This window comes from Diadema antillarum, unplaced genomic scaffold, assembly GCF_040938485.1.
Source record: "Diadema antillarum isolate AM-2024a unplaced genomic scaffold, OU_Dant_1.0 seq00000802_RagTag, whole genome shotgun sequence".
NCBI lineage: Eukaryota > Metazoa > Echinodermata > Echinoidea > Diadematoida > Diadematidae > Diadema > Diadema antillarum.
This window is the reverse complement of record NW_027271684.1, coordinates 698,483-717,415: the sequence shown is the minus strand read 5'-3', so window position 1 is coordinate 717,415 and position 18,933 is coordinate 698,483. Positions and strand designations below refer to the sequence as shown.

Here is an 18,933-nt window from a genome sequence, read left to right as displayed (position 1 = left end):
TACAAAATAATTACCAGCAACTTATTATTATACTTATTATATAGAGACTCATTTTTACTGTTACGCCCCTGACACATACCAAAATTTCAGGACTATATTAAGACCCCACAAAAAAGGAAAAGTTAATACATGAATGGTATTGCTTCACACGATTTTTGCCAAGTGCTGCTGTGAAAGAAAAACAAAAATTTACAGGAGAGGAAATGTAATGGTGTTTTGTTTTTGTTTTTGTTTTTGTTTTGCATGGAAATCTCCACAACAAAAAATCCTGACACTGGTTTCATTGTGTGTCCAAGCCGTTCACATGATGGCCTTTTTTTTTCTCTCTCTTTTTTTTTTTTAGGGGGGGGGGGGGTTGTGATTTTTTGACCTTTTTTTTTTCTTTCATTCTTAAATCACACATTCATGATAACAATATGCAAAAGTCATAAAAAGTGTTGCAACTTTAATCTGTGCTTCATTGATGAAAAGAATGATTTATGTTTCCTTTATTCTTTTCTAAGTTATAGCATAAAATAAAAATTATTTCTTTGTTGTTGTTGTTGTTGTTGTTGTTGTTGTTGTTGTTGTTGCTGACTTTGTCATCTACATTTTGTGATAATGCTCTCATCCCATGCCATGGCTATAAAAGTTATTGATGTTTTCGTTTTGTCTTCTCTTTTGTCTTTTTTTTCTTTCTCTCTCTCTCTCTCTGTCTCAGGATGACAAGCATGCAAACATGATTCTGGAAGCCATCAGAAATGATGGGCTGAGGCAGGCTGAACGAGAAAAGTAAGTTTACATTATTTCATGTCATTTCATTGCATTGCATTTCATTTCATTTCATTTCATTTCATTTCATCTCATTTCATCTCATTTCATTTATTTTTCTCATTTATTTTTTTTATTCCATTTACTTTTCTCATCACAACGTACCCAGTTGTTTAGTAGATTCAGGGCACCCTATTGGTAGATTACACCAACTGATTGCACAGCAGGCTTTAGAGATATGTTTCAGGCCCTTTGTGGGAACGTACCTTTCAAGGCGACCCTCTATCCCCAGTTATATTTCTTCTTTGTTTTAACTCTCTCCTGGAATATTTGATTTGTTTTCTTTTTAATGTAAGTATTGTTATGACCTTAATGGACACAAGGCCGTTAATACCCCTCGTGCAGACGATTAAACGTCATTATCAAAATAAAGCAAAAAAAAAGTATATATAGATACATATTTATCAGAATTCAACTTTCACTTTCAGTTCATGGGTCTTTCCCTACAGCATGAAAAATGTTAAAGTTTGTTAATTAGTAGTGTATAAGTGTAATATTTTATATCGGTATATGTAATATGGAATTAGATTATACTGAAAGAAGGCCCACTATAGTTTTTAGGACCACTGATATTTTCTTATTGGGAAAGATAATGAAATTTTTGATTTTGTATAAAACGAAATCGGAAAAAAAAAAAGAAGAGCAGAACATCGACCGATCATTGGCTCGTCCGGAGTATGAAGGTTCCATAAAATAATGTCCGATATATAAATATATATATATATTTATAGAATCGATATAAAAGTTATCATGTTTGTTAGTGTTCAATATTATTGTTGATATTGGCACATTAATTTCAGGAATGTTATTTGTATTGTATGTTCTTGAAATTGTGATTTGTAATTTTCGATATATACCTGCAATTATCTAAAGGGATGATTGACCTGGTTGTGTATAAACATTTTCTTGAATAAAGAAATGATTCAATCATTTCCAACAAAGTATGAATACAGCATGATATTTGCTAATACATAGTTATACAAATTAAAGAGGTTCATTTATCATGCTAAGGGAAAATACTTTGTAATGAAATAAAATCATATAATGTAGAATTTAAAGTATGAAAGAACATTTGTTGGAAATGGAGGGGACTGCTGAGAAGCTTGGCTTGTAATATACAGTCCCCTCATGAACAATCTCTAATTACAATATGTACTAAACAAATGAAACTGATTCAAATTGCCTGAAATAAAAAAAAAAAAATGAAAAAAAAATGACCAAGTCTGCTTCCTATGCATATCATCTTCTACAGATAGGTAATAACACTATGTACCCAACACTCATCCTTCATGTATGTCGGTTCAAGGGAGAAAAAAACTGAAATCAATGAAAACAAGAAAAAATTATAAAGGAGCAGAGAAAGGGAGTAATTTTCTGGACACCATTCAAAGTGTTCAAAGGTGGTTAAACAGCACTGATCAATTTTGTGATGGGTTCTTGTACAGTATCATTCACATCTTGTGTGTATGTGTGTGTGTGTGTGTGTTTGAAACTAACCCTACATGTAATGTCTTTTCTTCAAGAGAAAAAAAAAATCATAGCTATGGTAAAGCTCTTTTTAGGGTGTCATTATCATTGGAAGGGGCCACAAATGAAATGAGGTTTCTCTGAATAATTTTCTTTCAGGAAAACCAAGATGGAGCGATGTGTGATGGCCTCGGCAAAGCTCATAGCACCCTCAGTGGAGCAGAGTTTTTCTGCGGGATACGACTGGTGAGATTTCCTTTTTTCTATGCACTCCTTTTTGCAATAAGATGACAATCTTGAGTTGACTACTTAGAATACTGTAGATGGCAAATATCAGAGTGTGGATTTTTTATTGTTATCGTTATTATTTACTTGGCATTTCAACATAAAATACAAACAAAATAATATTATATGATAAGATTGTGGTGGTTCTAGGTGCATGCTCGCTGGTTCTTTGTTTTCATAAGATTCTCTGTGCTTCTTTGGTAAATCCGTGATGAAAAATGTTATAATAACATCCTGTGTACGTGAGATAGGGAGGGTGCAACCTTTTTTAACAAATTTAAGGGTTCTTTTTGTTTTGTTTTGTTTTGTTTTGTTTTGTTTTGTTTTGTTTTGTTTTACTCAAGGCTAGTCTCTACAAAAGAAAATATGACTTCTAAATTGGTGCAGACGTGAAATATCCAAACAGCAGTGAGAATCATGCTTGTGATTCACTCTTTGGTATTTTAGTTTTGCAAGGATCGTGGCAAGGTTGTTTGTTTATGCAACACAAATCACATGCAACTATCATGGATCATGACAAGATATTGGATATTTTTAGCATCTGTACATGTACACATGCACACGACCTAATGTGTCTCATTTCAACTCCCTTGCAGCTGCAATGGAGTTATTGGCATTGTGCAAGTCCTCCCGTTATTCTGTTTAAATAGTGAAGGGCAACATTGTGGAATACAAAACTGCAAAATAAGTATGACATGTTTGTGTGTGTTTTTTTTAATTTGTTCCAATGTTAGGTGTGTGGACTGTGTGAAACAGTCCAATTACATCGACCTCGCAAATGACCTCGAGATCAACAAGGCCCTGATGTATCTCAAACAGAAGGACTTCAGTCAGGTGAGATGAAAATAGACAGCTGCAGTGATAGTTGCCTTTAACCTGTTGAAGACTAGTACCAAGTATGCTCTTGGAGGTGCCAACAAGAAATGCGTGTAATAGCAAGATCAGCTCATTCTGAATGTCGTATTAGGTAAACTATTCAACATCGTACAAAGACCAGATTATTTCTCATGCGGTCGCTCTGTGTCTATATGTGCAAATGTTACCACTTGCAAAATTTTCTTACAAGTTCCGATTCCCAAATCACTATGCTCTTGAGAAAGATTTGCTATTTGTAACAGCAGAAAAAATAATCACCTTAACTTTGTTATTATTTCCGCACTTAGGCAGTGGAGGTGTTGAAAACATTTGAGAAGAAGGAATCAAAGTGTGCAGCCATGGCGGCTGTCAATCTCTCCTTCATCTACTTCTTACAAGGCGACGTGGCGATGGCCGAGAAGTACGCTGAGGTAGCCATGTCAGCAGACAGATACAACCCACCAGGTATGCACAGAAATGATACACTATAGTTACAACTGTGTTTGGATTTATTCTGCTGAGTATTATGTAGGGCTGCACACTATCCCATTTTTTCTACTGGTCCAAACCTGAAATTTACTGGGTCTGTTCTTTTTCAACTGGTCCCGACAATGTTATCTTTTTCTCTTTTTTTTCATCAGTCATGTCGGACCAGTAAATTTAGCAATTTCTGAAAAGTTGCTGGCCCGACAGTGATTTTTACCACTCTGGGTCTGTCAGACTGGTGCCAGTGTGAAGCATTCAACAACAAAAAAAGAAAAAGAAAAAAAGCAAACAAACAAAGGAAATAAAATAATGAATAGATGTTATGGTAATGGTGATAACAGAAAGATTATTGAAAATATCCATAATGCAAGTAGCTCAAATCTACTACTGCATAACAATTCAATTATCTCACACAAAGGTCACTGTGATACATTTGCAATGGGGAAAATTACACCGGTCCCTCTTCACTGTCAGATCTTTCAAGACACATGTGTCTATTAGCAAACAAAGCATGATGTGTAAAAAGAATTCCTGTGTGTCACATAGTTTTCAAACAAGCTTTTTGTCTGGACCCCGACCTCTAGCTCTGGTGAACAAGGGGAACTGTGTCTATGTCCAGGGAGACCTAGAGAGAGCAAAGGAGTGCTACCAGGAGGCCCTTCGGACCGAGGCGTCCTGCACAGAGGCCCTCTACAATCTTGGTGAGCATTCCCACCGGCTGGTCATTCTCAGTTACAGCACCGTCCTGGAATCTCTCTCTTTTTCAAGAAAAAAAATGGTTTACTTGACTATACAAAACAGTGAATAGACTATACATGATAATTGTATTAGGCAAAGAGATGATTTAAAGGTATTATTTACCATTTGCAGATGAAACAAAAGCCCAACTTTAGTGCGAAAATGTGAGTTAGGGGTAGAAACAACCAATGTAAAAATGCTAATCAGTATAATGAATGTTAAGTATTGTTAAGTATACAAAATGTTGACAATGGTTATAATTAAATTGTTTCTAGATTACACATCTACAGTTATGGTATATTGAGAAAAATAGTGATATCTCGTAATATTTTAGCCTTTATTGCAAAATCCTTATATGGTAGGATTTTTTTTTTTTAATACAACTGACCTACTCATATGCATCAAATGTGATAACTCAAATATTTTTTAAATCACTGCTCCCAATGGTAAAGCAATAACTTTAACTTTCTCCATTTGCTGTTATGTCTCACACAATGGATCCAGCATCATTCCCAAAGTATCATGCAAAATTTTCTGGTGTGAAATGCTACATGGGCATAGTGTGAATTGTTTCATATGAAATTTATGTTCTCATGGGGAATATATTTTCACCATATTCTACTCTTTCTTTGGTTGTCTATGTCTCGTCATTCAATCCACACTTTCATACGTGGCTTTAGAGTGAGTGAATACTTCAAAGAATTCTGGTCGTTGGGCCTCAAAGTTTCTTCAAAGTTTGGGGGATTCTGAGGTACTTCTGTGGCACAATTTTGGAATCACAATGTACAGATGGCAAACCTTTGAAAGCAAGGATCTTTACACATATAAGTGTTGTGGTAGAGTCTAACTCATTATTTCAAAGGAAAGGCATTGATGCCACAACTTTTGCCTAACGCTGTCTTGTCAAAATATGTAGCTACATTGCAAACAAACAGATGGCATTGCATAATTACTTTGTATGCATGTACATTGGAAATAACTTCAAACATGGTACCCAAGATAGCTCCTATTTATGTACAAGCTGCAGAGTGAGTCTGAAGTGATTAAAACTGTATGCATGCATGGTATCGTTTAAAAACAGATGGGCAAATTTTTAACCAAGACTCAAAAGGATTTCAGTTGAGTATATTATGTGAAATGTCTCTCTTTCAAAAGACGGCAAAAAACAGATACGTAGGCAAAATTGTAAATAAAACTCAAATTAAAATGACTGAGTTTTTTTGAACACATGTATGCCACTCCTTCCAGAAAAGACAAGTGAATTAAAAAAATCCGTGCACTCAAGCAGTGGCGGATCCAGAGGGGGGCGCAACTGGCGCACGCCCCCCCCCCCTTTAATTTTCGTTAAATACAAAGAAAATAAAAAGAAAAAAATGAAATGAAACCCGGAAGTGGCACCAGAAATATTAGTCACGCCCCCCCCCCCCCCCCCCCCCCCTTTACAGAATTCCTGGATCCGCCCCTGTCAAGTGTTTGATGTTCCTCCTGCAGGTCTGGTGAACAAAAAGTTGGGTCATCTAGAGTCTGCTCTAGATTGCTTTCTCAAGCTCCATGCCATTCTGAGGAACAATGCTGAGGTCATCTTCCAGATTGCAACTCTGTATCCTTTACACTATACAAAGACCCTACATTCATACACACATATATTATTTGAAAGAACAATTCTTCTCCATTATTCTAAAGATTTAGGATCCTAAAATGAATGGGAAATTGTGTTTTTGGCAGCTTTTCTAGAGCACTTTTGGGAGAATAGTATGGTAAAGTACATGTCTTCCAGGTCTATTGGCATTTCTCAAAGACCTTTTACACACTCTCACTTTAGCTCTAATATGTACATGTAACTATTGAAGGGATGGAGCTACTGCTCCGAAATTTTGTATCACTCATGGATCACATGTGTTTTGTACTGTGAGTGCAATTCCAATGTACTCTAATAATCCCTCTATTGTGGCTGCTATGGTGTGTTACATCCTGGCTTTTGTTCCATTCATTGTACAGCTCACAGCTTGGTTTAGAATAGATTAAGCACCTAGATAGACCCTAAACTCCACACCCTCTATTTTCAGTAAAAACCTTGCCAGAGTTTGTACTTTCTTTCCATTATTCGAAGAGATCGGGAAGTCTTATTTGTCTTGAATTATGCAACATTTTAAAGCTCAGAGTCTGCTCTTTCATAATCTGCCCTTAACTAAAAATTCCTGTCTGGCAACTTTTGGTGTTCTTTTTATTTTTGTGCTGCAGGGTCACATTCAAACATACATACAATGTATTTGTGTGTGTCTGTGTGTCATATTGCAATACAAACTGTAGGATGTTATTAGGATCATGATACTATTCTCGTTAGCATTGATGTTCTTTCAAGGAATTGAGTTGGACATTGAAAAAAAAAAAAAAAAAGCTTAGGGGATCTCCATGACTTCACAGCAGTTTTCTCCTCAAGTCTGCTTCCCGAAATGCCACCTCTTCCCCCAAACATCACCTTCTCCCCTAAATGCTTTATCCTCCTCCCACAATCGATAGAGAAGACAAGAGAGGAAGTGAGAAAAAAATGCAGCTTCTGTGTCATGGCCGCTTCGATGAAGTAGTCTTGTCATTCTCAATTTGGGGATTTGGGGGGGATTTTGGGGGTTTGCTTTTTCATAGGGGTCATGTTCCTTGACTTAACTCTTGTTGTAGATACGAGATGTTAGAAGACATACCGCAGGCGAGTGAGTGGTTCATGCAGCTCATCGGCATTGTGCCCACAGATCCTGGCATACTGTCACGGGTTGGGGAACTCTACGACAACGAGGGCGACAAATCACAAGCCTATCAATACCACTTTGAGGTGAGTGAATGAAAAAGCAAAGTGAAAAAGAGTTAATGATTTTTTTGTTACAGTATGATTGTACTCTTGCAACATTTTCCATAACGCCTAGTTCAAGTTTGTGCATGTTTATCATCCTACATTAATCCATGCGTGATGTCTTTATTTCTATAGTTCTAGCCTATGAACTTTCACCCAGAAATGCAACAGTCCATGAAGACACCCCAAAAGACATTCAGAACTAAAACTGCTCTCTGGTGATTTGACTGTAGTACTGTTGAATCATTACATGTACATGTTGTCTAATTTCTTGATTCCCCTCTCCATCCCATCCCCCACCCAGTCATTCAGATACTATCCATCCAACATTGAGATCATCGAGTGGCTGGGAGCCTACTTCATTGACTCCCAGTTTGTGGAGAAGGCCATCCATTACTTTGAGAGGGCAGCGGTCATCCAACCCAACCAGGTCAAGTGGCAGCTAATGATTGCCAGCTGTCATCGTAGGAGTGGTAAGTTGCCTGGTGTCCAGCCGGTCATTCACTCGTGGATATGGTAGGGTTTGGTTTATTGCCACTTGGTCTACTACCAGATGGTCTACTTCCCAGTTCATCTAACACCACTACCGCTAAACTCATTTGGTCTATTGTAAATTTCGTCTAATGCCTGTTTGGTCTAATCCTCACTGGGATTAATGCACAGATTGGCTGATTGTTGTTGGCAGATGGTCTAATCGCAATTTTGTCTCCTTGGGATTTTTTCCCATTTGGTCTAATAAACTGGGTATTAGACGAAATGGGCATAGCCCATCTAGAAGCAGACCAACTAATAATGAGGCTAAGTGGCAATTGGACCAAATGGTCATTAGACAAACCTGGTGTAGACAAAATGGGATTAGACCATGTGGGTTGAGACTAAATGGCTATTAGACAAAGCGGGAGTAGACTAAGTGATAGATCACTGGTAGGGTGTACCAAAGTGCAAGTGGTATTTTGGAAGTGAAGCTTTGTGTATCTAGTGTCTCGAGTTAATTCGGTAGAGGGAAATCAAACATTGAACAGCGTTTGGATTCCAGGCAACGGGCATTTTGATATCACTTGCTTCAGAATACAGCAACCAGGGACTTTGTAATTGTTTATTACGGCCTAATTTATCTTTTTTTTCCCCCAACTATATGAATAGAGTATCGTTACATAGCCTGTAGTAGAGAGTAATGTCTTATTTTGCTTTTTTCTTTCCATGAATGACATCTCAGAAAACCAAGAGGGAAGTAGTGTACAAATCATTTTTGTGTCGTATATACACTATTTAATGTGTCAGAAGGGTATAGCAACTGAGAAGAATTTCATATACTGAGAATGAACTTTATTTATTACAGAATGTTGTGTGAGGTATTAAATCAGGGGCTGCTATGCACTCAGATAATGAACGTTCCAATGAAGGTAATTTTTTTAATAGATTCTTGAAATTGTAAGTGATATTGTGTATTGCATGATTCATCATTGTTTCTTTTTTGCTGTCACCTTCATTTACAATACAGGTAATTATCAACAAGCATTGGAAACATACAAGAAGATCCATAAAAAGTTTCCTGATAATGTTGAATGTGAGTATGAAAACTTGGTTGCCTTCGATCAAAGATGTAATTCTTTAAAAGAGTTGAGCTGTTTATTTCTCAGTTTTAATGAATTGGCAGATCAGATCATTGATTTAGTTTTGTTGAAAAGATTAAAATGCAATATATACTTTAGACATATGATGTTTTCTTTTTTCTTTTTCTTTTTTGTCTATAGTGGTTTAGAACTTGCATGCACACCTGGTATTCCACATATTCTTTCAAGATGGGTTTGCATATATTTGAAGCTTTTTGATATTTCTTTTAAATGTAGGAATGTTGGTGGCTGAAAAATCTGTTTGGATTTCTTCCAGGACCACGGATTAGGCTGTATGTTATATTCAGGATTAATAGGGATCCACTATACCATAAAACATGATAATGTTCCCATTATGAAATTTCAGCAAAGTGATGCTGATGTTCTTTTCCATGGCATGAAATGTTCGCGAATTGCAACTGGCATTCAAGGCATAATAGTGTAGACAAGAACGTCTTTGCGCATTTTCATTTCGCGAGTATTGCCTCTTGAATGCATGCAAACATTACCTGTTTAAAAGTTACCATTGTACCAAGGGTAATTTGTTTTCACATCATCCTGATCAATATTTCTTCTTTCTGTTTTAGATGACTAAATTTGGGCTGGCTAAATTACATATTTGTTTTTAATTTATTTTTCTCATATACAATCAAACATGAGACTTTGTTGTTGTTGTTGTTGTTGTTGTTTTAATTGTTTGAAGCCTGTCATATTGTTCAATTGTTCATCAGGAGTCTGCATTAAAAGTCCTCTCAATGTCTTGTGTGGTTTTTAGGTCTGAAGTTCCTGGTTCGTCTCTGCTCTGACCTGGGCCTGAAAGATGCGCAGGAATACGCCACCAAGCTGAAGAAGGCGGAGAAGGCGAAAGAAGTCAGAGAACAAGTCAGTTTCAGAGAGCACCTGATATCAGACGCATGGCTGTAGTTACAGATTTAAACTTACTGCTTCCTACTCCTCATAACATATTGTCCAACTTACCTTTGTCTCCCTTAAGGTGTTCACACGTAGCTAAAGAGAAAAATTGGGCTAATTTGATGAGCTAATTAGCCAATTACAATTCATTCTCCAGGACCTTGTGTTGTATTGTGAGGTTAGCTGGATTTGATGGCAGATTTGTTCTGTACTTGATGAGGGACCTTCTGACCATAGATTTCAAATTTCCAGCCAGTTGCGATCGTTTATCATGCATGTGAAGTAGGTTTCTCAAAACAAAACTGATCATGTTATTACTCTGTGTCATGAGTATATCCATGACAGGTAAATGGAAAAATCATACACAAGATAGCACTCTTTCTGATAGAATGAAAAACTTTTCTGAACTTCACCCGGAACAGAGCAGCCATATTTTTTTGAAATTGTTTTTGTGTTGTTATCATTACTTGAAATAAAGATTGTTGACTCTTAGCAAGTTGCTTAGTCACTGTCCAAGAGTACCTTTAGATTGTGTGATATGATTTGTGCCACAAAGATACGTCTGCAGTGATAAGTGTTACAATTACAAACCAATTACAAGTGTGTCAAAGATTGTTGCATTGCAAAACTGGATGTATGATAAAGCAATGAGTGCATAATTATTCAATCAACAGTACTAAAATTGCTTTTTTTTTTAGGGGGGGGGGGGCGGTCAACTGCCAAAATTAGAGATGGAGGCTCATGCATGAAACTATAGGCTTCCTAGGTATATGTGTGTTGAGTGTATAAAATTCATTGAAATTTGCATCACTATAGTGGTGTCTGGTATTGATGCATATAAATGAACATTATATTCTTTTTCATTTTCCATAGCGGGCAACGAGTGGAAATCGCCGTGGTAACAGTGGGCGGGGCGTCAGAGGTGGAAGTGCAGGTATGTGAATGGTATTAACCAGCACAAAATAACATCAGTGTATTATACCAACACTAATAGTTCACCCATCCTCATGACGTGTGTCATTGCACTACAGGGTCAGTTGCTTCAGAATAACTTAACAATAATAGTAACATGCATCAATAACAAAACGGCACATGTGACAGGGGAATATACAGTCATTACCACATCAAGGTAAATACTGGGAGTTACTACTGTAATAAGTCTTGAATGCTACAGTTCTGTTGTGATATATTCCCCGTTCCTGCATTAGCATACACTCATAATTGATGCAAATTTTATTTATTTTTTATTTTTTTTATTTTTTTTGCTGCCCTGTTATAATGTGTAGTATCTGTATGAGCTAACTGAGCATGTTTCCAGCATTACCTCTGTAAATTTTCTTTTGTCTTTTAATAGCTTGCCTTCCATTTTGATACACGGAAAACTTCAGCAGATAATATCTTTTGTGATTAAACTCAGCAATGCAGCTCATGTTTCAAATTTTTATTTATGATACTGCATCTCTGAACAAGATTTCTTTCTGTATCACATGAAAGCCACAAAATGCCATTGCTATCTGCATGAACCCTTCTACAAATAGGAATTGATTCGGCGCACAGCAAATATCATTTCAAGTGATTTTATTTGAGGAGTATCGCTTTTGCAGCTCAAAATTATGTATTGCTTGATTCCACTGTATTTATGCGTTCATTTGATTCAATTATGCTACACGTATCAATTGCTCCAGACATTCGAGGTGAGTTCAAAATTTGCACTCATCTTCAACAAACACAGGAAGTGAAGTATATGTCTCCTATAAATGACTGGACCCCCCCCCCCCCCCCCCCAACCCCCCAGAGCACCAAATTACTTTCTTACTTCCTTCTTTAAATTACTGGAAAAATTGAAAGATCATGTCAGGTGTTCTTATGTAAGGCATCATAGATTTTAGATTTCCTCCTAATCCTAACGTTACAAGTTTTGGAGGAAAGTGAGAAGTAGAAAGAACAATACATGTCTGTAGTGTTGTGACTTGATTCTCATTTAAACACCAACTCAATACCCTCTCATGAGCACACACGCCGTAACAACTTTGATGTGGTTTTATTTCTTCCTTCCTCTAACTACATTCTGGTATCCCTGATAGAAATATGTACACATCCTTTGATCAGCTTGATTTATCCACCCTAATGCTAAATCAGTTTCCACTACTTAACAATATTTCTGTGTAAAAGAGTACAACAAATATTGGTTGTGACACCTAGAAAAAGTCTAGTTGTAGCATTTGCATTGTGTTAAGACATGAATTACACTGTATTTTGAGAATGATGCAACTCTGTGCCAAGTAGTGACGGGATCAGGCATCAATAGCAGTTATATTGCAGAGGGATGCTCAATGTGCGACACAATGTACAAAAATGGAAGACCATTGTACAGAAATGGAAAAATGCAATTGAACAACACAGATTTCTTTCCATGAAAGGCACAGTAAAGAGTTGATAATGTGAAATATGAGAAGAGCTGATCACAATAATAGCCTTCCAAAAAGATCATAACATTGTAATACTTGGCTTCCTTAGCAAGTCTTAACACAAACTTTCAAACAAATCATTACATGCATGTTTATTATGTAATCGCTCAAATTAAGTTAAAAACAAAAAACAAAAACAGAGGCAAGTCAAAGTGTAAGTTTTTTATGTGGAGTACGTCAAGATATGGCTCCCATACTTATCCCCCCCCCCCCCCCCCCGACCTGCCTAAAATCCAACACACTTAACTCATCCTCATCACTTCCCCTCCTTTATCCTGCACATTGTCTGTTTTTGGTTGACTTTCTGCTTGGCATGTTTGTCAGGGTCCGAGCGAATCGGTAGTGGGACCAGAAGGGGTTACGAGGACGATCGCCTTGATAGTCCTTCGGGTGAGTGCCAGGGAAAGTGACTAACCGCATGCTTTCTTACCTCATAGCACACATCACTTTATAATCTCCATGCTGTTCATTCATCTGAATCACTGTATCATGTCTTAATAATTTTGTTTTCAACAGTTATGTCTTCCTTTGCCGTGTTCTTCTGTCCATTTTACTGCTGTTACTATGTAAGCATGAACATATGTTTGTCACAACTGTGCCTCCAGCATGGTAGACGTGATACTGTTGGAGGTAACCAGAGAGCCTATGTTGGCAAGATTGTCATCACCAATAATGAAGCTTTACATTCATATTTATACAACTTTGCCGACACAGGAAAGATGTAGGAAGGCTGAGAGCACCTCTTAATTTTGAGTTTTATACTTGTTGATATTTTTTTGTTTCCATCTTTGCTATTACACATAGGATGTGAGACTGTTCAAACATTCAAAATATAGATATCATTATTACAATTGTACTTAAAACTTTCATGAGCTAGAGTGTTAGAGTGTCATGATTTTCAAGTGTATCATATTGTAAAATGGCAAGTACTGTACAATGCATCAAGCAAGAACATTTGTCCATGTTGTTCATTTAAAAAAGAAAGTAAGATCATTCCATAAGTGAGTACACTTATTCATTTCCCATCTTATTAAGCAACATATCTTACGAACGACCGTCATTTGGAAAGTTTCTCAGAAACTTGTGCCATTTTTGGTATGTCTTCCTAAAAATGCGCAATCATTGCTGAAGTGTAATAGGTCTGTGGCAGAGTTATGTGGCGATGCATATTTGGAGAACCAAATTTTGTTGTAGTTTATAGATCATTGCCTTTGAAGGACACCAGATTTTGTTGTCAAGAGTCACCATTTCTGTCTGTTACCTGCATTCATTTCACAATTATCTTTTGATATTCACTCAGCAAGCAATGATGTAAAAAGCCAAACATAGCCTCATGTTGAAGTGTGTCAAAATTCCATCAGCATTGCTTTTCATGCCAACCTGGCTTCCGCTTGATGTTATGACCAGAACATTCAAATGTTCTTGAAACAGAAGAAACTATCATGTCATGGATAGTCCCTGCAGCGTGTAATCTGCTGCTTTGAAGTACAATGCCCCTTGAAAATAGTGTATGTGAAACACAGTTAATAACCTCAGAGATGTCTAACCGTGAAATCCAAAAAGGGAGCTGTACCCAGTACAGAAGGGTGATATTTCAATTTGAAAAAAGACAAATTAATCCTTTTAGGCTTTTATTTCTACCCCCCCCACCCCACCCCCCCCCCCCCCCCCCTAAAAAAGGGATAGTTAGTTATCCATATTTACAGGTACCCACACATTTTGTGCATACACAAAATTGATGTAATATTCTTTCTCATCAACAAGAGAACAAATTGTATTTCAGCACATGCCTGGTATGTTGTGCATTATGAACTTGACTATCATCACGCTATGCATCATAACACACATACACCGCAATATGTAATAGCTGTCATGGTGTACTGTAAAAACATTCACCTGCAGATTCTGGAAGGGGAGGAAGCGGCACCAGCAGCCGCCAGAACAGCGGCCGGTCCAGCGCCCGTAGGAGCAGCGGGAGGATGAGGGCTGCTCTGCCGGAGACCAGTGGGTCCTACCAGGTAGAGGAACAGAGTGTTGGTGAGTGTCACACTCTAGTGCATGCCTATTAGCAACCCTTGACGCATTGCGGATGGGCTGATTTTGCTACAACATACGCATTTCCCATTAGACACTTGTTCGAGTATACTTGGGACTAGTCTTCAGTAGGTTAGATTATTTTCCGTGCTGATTAGCTCTGATGTCTGAAGATTAGCAATTATTGTCAGTGAATAGAGATTACCTAATCCCCCTTTAGAATCTCCATTGTGTCAGCATGGCCTTCTTGTTGGACAGAGGCATGTTGCTACACCTGAGTGGGCTTGGTATCATTACAACAAGGTCAAGTTTGGATGGATTACTGAATGTTGATGAAAAAGCTTGCCAAGTTAAGCCAAGTTCCAGGGCACATAAAGGGTTGATTTTCTTCTTCTTACATCTCATTTGTGACCTGGTACCACAAAACCAACAAAAAAGTCGCCAGATTCTGAAAGAGCAGACTCTAGATTTTAAAATGATATATATCTCAATTCAAATAGACTCTCCTAACCTATCTAAAATCTTGGAAAGAAAGCACATACTCTGGAAAAGTTTGAACTGAAAAAAAAAGAGGCTCTGAAGTACAGGGTCTATAATCTTTACCTAGCCCTGATAGCTGTGCAATGAATGGGACAAAAAACAAACAAACAAACAAACAAAAAACACAGGATGTAAACCAGAGTAGCAACAACAAGGAAGGGATTATCAGATTAAGCTGAAATTAAGCCTGATCTATCAACATATTTTGTCCATGATTAACGCCAACTTTCAAAGCAGTAGCATTAACCTTTCAAAAGTATTAGAGTCTTTCAGGGTGAACCACAAGGGATTGGTGTGGAACACCAATTTCTAACAATGTGTTCCCCCTCTGTTGTCTCCACCTTATTGATTTTTATGAAATTATTTTCGAGTATTCATGTGGATCATTTCATGACCAGTACATTAATATACCATAGAAAATATCATAGTTATTATCTTTCTTTTTAATGTTCAAAATCACCAAAAAAGTTGTGAGCTGTAGATTCATGTGTTGTGACTTCTGAGAAGCATTTATGACTCTGCAAAACTACATTGCACATAGATCTCCCTGAATAGTGAGGTCAGCAAGTGTTAGGGTAAGTTTTTTTTGTGTGTTTTTTTCCCCCAACCACATATACCAGGGTAAACTAATTCTCACTCTGACACTCTTTGTCTCAGATGCATCCTATGTGGACCCTCTGGGGCCTTCAGCGGAGCGACCCAAGACAGCAGCCAGAAAGCGAGATGCGGTGGAGGATGAGTTTGGGGATGAGGAACTGGGCGATGACCTCCTCCCAGAGTAGGCCCTGGGACTGTTACCATGGGAACGAGATAGAGAGTCTATTTCCTTGTGGACCATGGGTCTAGTCTTGACAGACATTCGAGACAACACATTAGGCTATAAAGTGTCAGATGTATCCTCTCTGCATACTACCAATCCTGAGGACAGTACTCCCTTTCAGAAAGAATGAATTTATATTTCAGATAGATTGGTCATCGTACAGGTTTTTGTTTGTTTGTTTGTTTGTTTGTTTGGTTTTTTTTTTTGGGGGGGGGGAGGACTTTACAAATGTCATGGTCTCAAAATGTATTTCTTGTATAATTCTTCTGTAAGTACACCTACCAAGACAGAAAATTATGCCCATTTGAGTACTTCACAAAGATTATCTCTTATGCTAAGTAACTCAAGCTGACAAGTGTGTGACATGACTCCTTTTGTCGTGGAAAATAAGAAAGTGGTAGTAAATGACTTCACAATGCCCTTCTTGGTGCACTCTATTCTCTTCTTAGTTCAAAATTGTTACATCTGAGAATGTAAAAGGGTATTTTTGGTGTAACTCAACTTGTGCATACAAGTTTTGGGACAGATGCTGCTAGGAAACTGGCTTTTAAATGTAGTACTCTTGTGAAATTTTTCTGGTAGTGAGTAGTGTGATAAATGTGCAACATACACTATAATAAAGTGTCAAATGTGTAGCAAAACATGAGCTCTCACTAGCTAGAATTGTTTCAAAATGGCATATAGGGCCTACATGTGTTCATCACCTTGATCAATGAAGCTGTTTCACTATGGGAGTGGTTGGGTGAGATGCGAGGCCACTTTTGTGTTGAGAGTACTATGTAGCATCAATGTCTTCTGAGATGAATATGAATGTAACATTGCCTGATGAAATTATGAAATTCTGTTGTTTGAAACAACTTAAAAACACCACTGAAATGTGATTTGTAGGTGATACAATTATCAGAAAAACACAAAATTAAGTGAGAGGATGCATTACAAAGTTCACTTAATACTTAGCCAAACATGAAATTTGAATTACTGTTATTATTCACGAAATCACCAAATTTGAAATTTGAATTTCTGTATTCAGTATGAAATACCTCACCACGTACAAACTTTGAAATGGGTTTGTACAATATCAGGGCAAAATTTTGCTTGTGAATGACTAGGCAAATATTATTCATAGAATTGTTTTGTTTAATGCTACAAAAAAAAAAAATCATAATTTCATCTTAAATGACATTTAACTGCCCATTGTTTGTGAATGAATTAAGTTGTCTTCAGTGAATAGGTATAATGTAGGACTTCCTGGAATATTGCCTCATTAGAGTGGTATGGCTTTACCTTCTCCAAGATTGCCAACAAAAGTATATCACCCTTGAGGTGCACTCTATCAGCATGTGAAAGAGGCTCATTTTCCACACGCACACACACACACACACACACACACACACACAAATAGTATCTATTAACCCCTTGTGTGCTTTGAGTATCAATTAGCACAGAAAGGTTTAGCAATGACATCAGCAATGTTGATGCTATAAAAGTTTACATCATGTTCGCGGCAGCCACATGTAGACGTAGCATAAGAGGATGGTTGGCAAATGCTGCAAATTGTGTGTGCAGGTTTTGACACTACCCTTTTTTTCTGGTCACCATTTGAGCCCGCCACTAATATCTGAATTTTTAAATTTAGGTTGCCTGTAATAAAAGGAACCATAATAATCTATTTCTGATCCTAGTTGCTCGATTGGGCCACCAAAAGATAATCTTTTTGGAAATTCAGTGGCCCCAGCCACCGCTGATGTGGAGATGTATACGTAGAGTATGGCATGGTGAAATGCAGGTTTATATGAAAGCATTGAGTGTGCATGCTTGGTGGGTATTACAGTGTACCTACAATTTATCTGTATAATATGTGCAGAAAGCTGCAGTGTAAAATAAGAGAATACAAATAATATTAAGAAACCATGAGTGTTGTGTCATTTTTTGTCTCTCTCATTTCTCTTCGTTATTTAAATACAATGGATTATTTGTTTAACTTCATTGTCTTGGGTGAAGTGTGCAAGCTCAGCGGTGACGGACTCAGTCCAACGTTTGTTCAACGTGTTGTTGTCTGATGTGTTTCAGTCTAAAGTAAGAATCTTTACACAGGTACATGTAGATTATTCAAATGATCACTTGCACCTTCCTGTAACAAGTGTTCTTTAAAGTTTATCACCCATTACTTTGCACTCCATCAAAGTCATGGTGATATGTTCAAATATGTCAGTGCTGAGTTGTTGAAATCAAATCCACATTAGAATGTGGAAATCATGATTTTCAATAATAAACATACTACAATTGTACGTGTATATATGTACTATGAAAATACATCCACATAACTCATGAAAGCATGACATGCCAGATATAGTAGTGGTAATATATACCCACATGATTTATATACACACAAAAATGAGATGCTTTTCATAGTCTTAGACCAAGATTATAAGGACGAGTTTATTTTATACATATTTATGAAGTGATAAATATCATTCTTTGTAGTGATATAAATCTATTAGTATCATTAATGCGGTACATTTGGATGATTATTTATTGTGATGGGAATTCGGGTTGAGGTGAGTGTTGTGCAGCATGATTATAACTGACAAACATTTATCATTGCTTTCAGCTTTATTTGCTCAGGGAATATTAGCACATTAATGGATGAAATGTTATTCCCTCTCCCCTCTTCTTTTCTCTATTTTTTACAGGATAGAACTGTTAAATTAAAGAAATTTGTGTCTTTTTCATGAAACATTAAAGTACATGTACTACTATTAATCATCACAATTCATATTGCAACAATTTCATTAAATGAGTGCTCAAGGCGCATTCAAGGATGAAAGTATGAAGTATATAATGTATGTATTACAAGTATTAAGTATATACATGTATGTATATATACTACAAATAGAGAGAAAAAGAGGGAAGGAGAGAGAAAGATTATCTACATCAAATTGTTGCCAGGCAAGAGTGTCTATTTGGATGGTATTTTTCTTTTCACGCAAAACATGGTTAATAACTTCATCATATTTACATGATACATGATTCAATCAATATGAAGTAATACTTTTTCTC

At 37.0% G+C, this 18,933-nt stretch overlaps 1 protein-coding gene across 1 annotated transcript in view; it reads left to right on the top strand.

Moving 5' to 3' along the window:
• LOC139739500 (intraflagellar transport protein 88 homolog) overlaps positions 1 to 15,927 on the top strand; it is a 38,486-nt gene extending 22,559 nt beyond the window's left edge. The window contains exons 14-27 of the mRNA XM_071650105.1: positions 701 to 771; positions 2,437 to 2,523; positions 3,297 to 3,396; positions 3,726 to 3,882; positions 4,488 to 4,604; positions 6,133 to 6,241; positions 7,318 to 7,468; positions 7,791 to 7,959; positions 8,988 to 9,053; positions 9,875 to 9,981; positions 10,885 to 10,945; positions 12,804 to 12,869; positions 14,382 to 14,516; positions 15,711 to 15,927. Coding sequence (XP_071506206.1) covers positions 701 to 771; positions 2,437 to 2,523; positions 3,297 to 3,396; positions 3,726 to 3,882; positions 4,488 to 4,604; positions 6,133 to 6,241; positions 7,318 to 7,468; positions 7,791 to 7,959; positions 8,988 to 9,053; positions 9,875 to 9,981; positions 10,885 to 10,945; positions 12,804 to 12,869; positions 14,382 to 14,516; positions 15,711 to 15,835 — 1,521 coding nt within the window. The 3' untranslated portion in view covers positions 15,836 to 15,927. The remainder of the gene's footprint in view (positions 1 to 700; positions 772 to 2,436; positions 2,524 to 3,296; positions 3,397 to 3,725; positions 3,883 to 4,487; positions 4,605 to 6,132; positions 6,242 to 7,317; positions 7,469 to 7,790; positions 7,960 to 8,987; positions 9,054 to 9,874; positions 9,982 to 10,884; positions 10,946 to 12,803; positions 12,870 to 14,381; positions 14,517 to 15,710) is intronic.
• The last annotated feature ends 3,006 nt before the right edge of the window (positions 15,928 to 18,933 follow it).